The sequence below is a fragment of the Temnothorax curvispinosus genome, unplaced genomic scaffold (assembly GCF_003070985.1).
Source record: "Temnothorax curvispinosus isolate PA1 unplaced genomic scaffold, ASM307098v1 QBEX01015377.1, whole genome shotgun sequence".
NCBI lineage: Eukaryota > Metazoa > Arthropoda > Insecta > Hymenoptera > Formicidae > Temnothorax > Temnothorax curvispinosus.
In genome coordinates, this window is record NW_020225157.1 from 1 (window position 1) to 5,958 (window position 5,958).

At 41.5% G+C, this 5,958-nt stretch overlaps 1 protein-coding gene across 1 annotated transcript; it reads right to left on the reverse strand.

Annotated features, from left to right (window-relative positions):
• Positions 1-6: 6 nt before the first annotated feature.
• On the reverse strand, positions 7-5,021 carry LOC112465599 (ELAV-like protein 3; the record flags this gene model as incomplete). Its single annotated transcript, XM_025033203.1, has 4 exons — positions 7-739; positions 2,402-2,440; positions 4,194-4,347; positions 4,897-5,021. Coding segments are annotated over 4 exons (629 nt in total), but the record flags the coding sequence as incomplete, so codon positions are not given.
• Positions 5,022-5,958: the final 937 nt, after the last annotated feature.

Sequence of the window (5,958 nt, forward strand, 5' to 3'; positions counted from 1 at the left end):
TGTGTGTGTGTGTCAAGAGAGAAAATAGAAGGAAGAAGACGAATAGTATATGCTAGATAGTTAGAGATAGTTCTTAGAGAGAAAAATAAAAAAAAAATAAACGGATAATTGGATAGATAGGTGGACGAATAAGGAAAGATCCATGGATAAATAACTCAGTAGAGAGAACTCAATTTATATAGCTGAAGAATTATCAGATAAATCAATCAATAGAGAAGTGAAAGAAAAGCGGGAAAACGATATTGCAGCCGATCGGTCGCGATGTTTGATTCGCGTACGTCCGTGCTGGAGAGTATCCAGAACATCAGCATCGTCTTAACAACCGCGACCAATCGTTCCGCGCAACACTCTCCGACGGAAATGTCGTAACGGAAGCCGTAAGAATGAAGCGGAAAGAGAGAAAGAGACAGAGCAGAGACGAAGAAGAGTTAGAAAGATAGTGAAAATCCTTGGGTAGAGCGAGTAGAGGCGAGTAGGTACCTGGATAGTGGCGACAGTGGAATGTACCTGAAGCGGCCGGTCGGATGGTGGATCGGCCCGCCGAAGCGCCGCGTGGCCTGTGGTGCGAGATAGGCGGCCAACGGCGGTATCGCCTTGTTGTTGTTGCTGGGATTGTTGGCGAACTTGACGGTGATCGGCTCGGACGAGCCCTTCGGTATGGTGCCGTTCAGCTCTTGGATCGCCCGCTCGGCCTCGACGCGCTGATCGAACCTTATGAAGCCGACGCCCTTCGACAGGCCTGTCGAGAGGTGCCGAGATAAACGGCGGAACACACAAGATCGCATCTGGTTATTGCTGTCGACTCGCGACGCAAATGTTCGCCGAGACCGCGTCGGAATTCGGAACACTTCCGACCGATCTCTGGATTCCCGTACTTTTTCTTTTCTGTTTCTTTCTTATTTTTATTTAACTAGCGACGTCGCGAAAGGGCGAACAGCGAAAACGACGGCTCAAAATCAATTTGGAGGACTTTTAATTGTGTCACGATCGTTACCTGCACATGTTTTCTTACCGCAACATCGTCTTATTGTACATTTATGCCTCCTTACTTATTACACGATATCATTATTAATGAGCCTTTAGCTAGCTTTCTTGACCAGTTAACGATCCTGATAATGTGACGAGTTATCACTTCGTTGCACTTACAATTAGATTATAGAATGCGTGCAGAACAATTCACATTTCACATATTGCGGTGCACTGCGTTCAAGTATCATCGAGAGCAGCGACAAATTACGAGTGTAAATCGCTTATATCTCTCGTAATGACGGAAAGACACGACTTGAGTACACGTCGCGTAGACTCGAGAAACGCTAAGCTTATTTTATAAAGCTTTTAAAGCTTTTTTTTACATAGAGACAAAGCGAGTGGTTCGGTGCGCGCAGATTCGTTTCTTTACAAACACACCGACGATGCCTCGTCGGGTGGACGTCTTTTTGTCTTTCTTTCGATACTCTACTTTGCCGTAGATCTTATTCATCATTCGCGGTCTAGTGCCGATTGATAACGGGTAAAATAGGAACGAAAAAGAGAAAGAGAGTGAGAAAGTGAGAGACAAAGAAAAGTGATAGAGAAAGAGAGAGAAAGAGAAAGAGAGAAAGAGAGAGAGTGAGATAGAGCGAGTATATTTTCGATCGCGGACACATGTCGATATAATTGAAAGACCATAATAGCAAATCATAATTATAACGAATGACAAAAAGCGTAAAGAAACAAAAATGGCGCTCAGGAAAACACTGGATGCGCGCATCATCTGTCATTGCACGATGAAACACAGAGATGCAATTAATTATTTTCTCGTCTTCTCTCCTTATATTCGGTCGTTCGAAAATAAATTCGTATATCAATTTTGAATTTTGCTGAGCCGCAGTCAAGACGTGTTAACAACGCAGGACGTTTCGCGAAACATTAAACCGTGATATTTAATATTTTACTGACTTTTGTTCTCTCTCTCTTGCGCACCAATTTCAATTTTCATAAAGTCAAATCTAGTAATGTAAGTCGCATAATGTAAAATTTCTTCGTTGAAATGCGAAGTTTCTCCACTGCTCGCCGGAATTGCAAATTAATTTTGACAAAATATCGTCGTTAACAGGCAGGCAGACAGGCAGAACGGGTTTTATCGAAGGTGACGTTTACTTGGCGCGATTACAAATCGATTTTCGATTCCGAGCGACACTCGATTACACCGCGGGGAAGACCGGTGTATGTACCGCTGCGTTGTGTTTTATTTAACAACGATGGCGATGACATTGACGAGGTATACATGGCTACGCGTGAAAAAAACGAGGTCGCGCAGACGAGAGACGCGCGCGCATCACAGATCGAAAGAAACGGCTGCTTTTCGTTTCAGCTAGAGGACGTAATGAGGGAAAAGAAAAGAGATTTGTGATTTACGTACCGGGCAAATTGTCTCCGCCGCCGGTCACAAACTGTCGTACTAAACAGAAACGGAAAAAATCATATCTCGTTAAAATCCAACTGGCAGCACAACACGCGATTCGCTCGCCCCTGTGATACGTTGGCGATTTCGAGGGATGATAAAACGTGTTTGCGCGATAAGACCAAGTGACAGGGTTAACAAAAAAAAAGAACACAACAAAAACAAAGTAAAAGGCAACGAGTCTTATTTTTGTGAGCTTTAAAATTTAAAAAAAAAAGACATCTGCGACGTGATAAATCGAGAAGTTTAATATTATCTGCAGAATTTCTCGCAATAGCAAGATAATTCAAAATTATTTAATTTCCAGCAATCTACGAGAAGCAAGAACCTAGGTAAATTGACGAGTTTACATTTAATGATACAGTAAGAATCATTTCTATGCACGTATATAAATAATATAAAAAATATAAAATTATGCACACAACTAAGAAAATAAAAAAAAGGTTTAGGAAAATCATAAAAATTATATGTAAACCGTTAATAAAATAAACAAATCGCTTTTATTTTATTTTAACTGTTATTCAACGTTTTAATCATCGTAGCTTGATATTCGTTGCTTCCATATTTAACATTTTCTACGGTAACGAAGAAATGATATTACTTTAAAGAAAGTAAATTAACTAGGACGAGCACGTATACAAGGGGCGAGCGGACTTCGTGTAATTTATGCTATTTCAGATCTCCTTAATCATATAAAAAGCGTGAGCGCCAAAAAGGGAAAAATTCGGTGTATCGCGCGTGTTCACTTTTGCGGGAGGTAGGAAAAAGCGGCATTGGACAAGAACGTAAATTTCAGGGAAAAACAAAGCAAGCCTGGTCTGGATAATGGAATAATGATGATGATGATGATGATAACGCGTGACAAGTGGCGACAAGGGTGTCGGAATGGAGTGGAAGATGAGCGGAATGGCGTGAAAAGTGAGCACGGTAAGGAAGCACGAAATTAAGATCGAGGTGGAGGCCATGAGGCTTTTGTGCGTGCAACTGGGCTGGCCAGGGAGGAGCATTTGCAATAAATAAACCAAAGAGACGCAAATGAAATCCAACTCGGGAAGGTTCGTAGTCGACTAAAAGCGAGAGACACTTGCGCGACACTTCGAGCTGTCATCGTATTCGTCGTCGGTATACATATAACTCAACTCCCCTCGAGAACAAAATTACGTGTATAATATGCGAAGCTGTATACTCGTGAAATCGTTGCTCTTCGTGCTCTTCGAATGAGGAAATGTGTGGAAGAGTGTGTACAGGCGAAAGAAAACATAACGAAGTGAAACTGATACGATCTCGTTCGCTCAACGGAATATTTATCGTTAACGCTTCAACGAGAATACTCTTACTCGCACTTTCGTTGTCGTTACCGTGTACGGCGCACCGACCCACCCTACAAACGGACTCTAACCCCATGGCCTACGCACCTGTGATCTGGATCAAGCTTTATTTAAAGCCACCGGAGATTTCCGATTTTGTCGCTGTCTTAAATATAATTCTCTCGCACATCGATTTCATCATATTGCGAAATTCGTTTCAGCGCGAATAAAAATATAAGTTAGATAAATCGGATCTAAATCGACTGGAAGAAACCGCACGAGGACATTATTACAAACGATATCCATAACGACGATTTGTCGGATTCTTATTTCGCGTTGTCGGAAAAATTGACAAGCGTTGTCGGAAATTTTATCCGATCGGAAATATTATCGTGACGGAAAGCTCGCGAAAATTATAGACAGGCGGATTTGCGTAGACTTACCGGTGATGTTGTCGCACAATATCCGCGACGTGATAATTCTGCCGTAAGGACTGAAGAGATTCTCCAAATCCTGCTGCGCCATATTTTTCGGCAAACCGCTCACGTACAGATTCGCGCCTTTGATCGCCTCGCTGCTCGGTCTCGCGTACGACACCTAGAAGAAAAAGAAATCGCGTTTCAAAAAATATTCTCTTTTTAATTCCGACAAATATTCGTCAGATTATCTGACAAAAACCGAGGAGATCAACGTCACCGAGATACTTGATATTTTATCGAATAGGAAGTAATTTAAGAAAAAAAAGGAGAAAAAACGTGCCCACGCGATAATCATCGCTTTATTCTTGTTCGCGCGCGATAAAATCCGCCCGAATCCAGGCCAACCTATTTATATTGCTGCATTACCGCCCTACACGCTCGCGTAGATGCATTTAGCATTCTAGAAATCGGATAGAAACGCTTTGCAAAATAGTCGGCTGACAAAAATAGTCTATCGATTTTTATGTTAATCTCGATATCTCTCCTGTATTATAGACATTGATCATAACAAATAATGGAGATCTATGATTTCTCAAAAAATAACATTAGTTTAATCGTGGAAAATAAAATAGATGGCGAATAATCATCGCGCTGCATTATTATGGAAATCGCAAAGAACGAATGACGCGAACAAAGATATACTAAGAACTACATTAAAACTACTCACCTTGATGGTTTTGTTCTGTAAACGAAGACCATTGAGCGTGTTTATAGCCTTTTCGGCATCTTCAGGCCGGTGATAGTTGACGAAACCGTAACCCAAACTCTGACCTGCAAGCAGAGACGCGCGACCTGATGAATATTACATATCGATATCAGATTTATCTTCAAAAAGTAGATCAATCGCGTGTAATTTGCGACAAAGGAGTGACCGATTTCATCGCTGACGACCATCACATTTTGATGGTTTTTGCTCATGATTGTAATTAAGTATTTCTTCGACTACTAACGAGTTTTGTTTATGTCTGAATGTTTACCTAGTTATCTACTAGACTAGAATAATAGTGCATCGAAGCGATATAGTGCAATGCCAACTTCAATTTCCCCGATACGCTCCGGAATCAATTTTATGAATGGCGTAGTGATAAATATACCAACGAGTAGTTGGCGAAATGCCTGAAGCATTGGAATCGCAAGGACATACAAATAAATCATTTTTTCGGTTTAACTGGAAAAACAATATCAAATTCTCTCGTAATTTTTGAACGTTTTAATGCTAAAATAGCTTTAAAAAAAGTTAATTAGATCTTTATATCAATATGCTATTTTAATTGTCAATCTTCATTAACGTAAGTCAAATCCAGAAAAACTTCTCTTCCGCGCTATATTTAATAAATTCAAGACGCTCCTTGCGCGCATTATTTCTAACGTAGTCTAACGGAAAGAAAGAAGCGCAGAGAGAGTAATTACGAAGTTTCAGCGAAACGAGGGAAATATTGGAATATGAAGATTGGAATATGATTGGATGTGCTTATCGCGCGTGGTGGCGAATGACGTGATACGGTACTGTCACTCTGCGGCGATGAGGTCGAGCATAAAGCGGCAAATCTTCAAACCAAACGCCGCCCCCGCTCTCGCTCTTCGCGGCGGCTCGAAATAGCGCCGCGACGTCTATAGTCTATACACGTGCTCGTCTCGCCGCCACTGCAATGGAATATACCCGGCGCACACGTACCTACCCGAATTACGCTAGATTACGCATACTCGATATGTTACAATGATACGGATG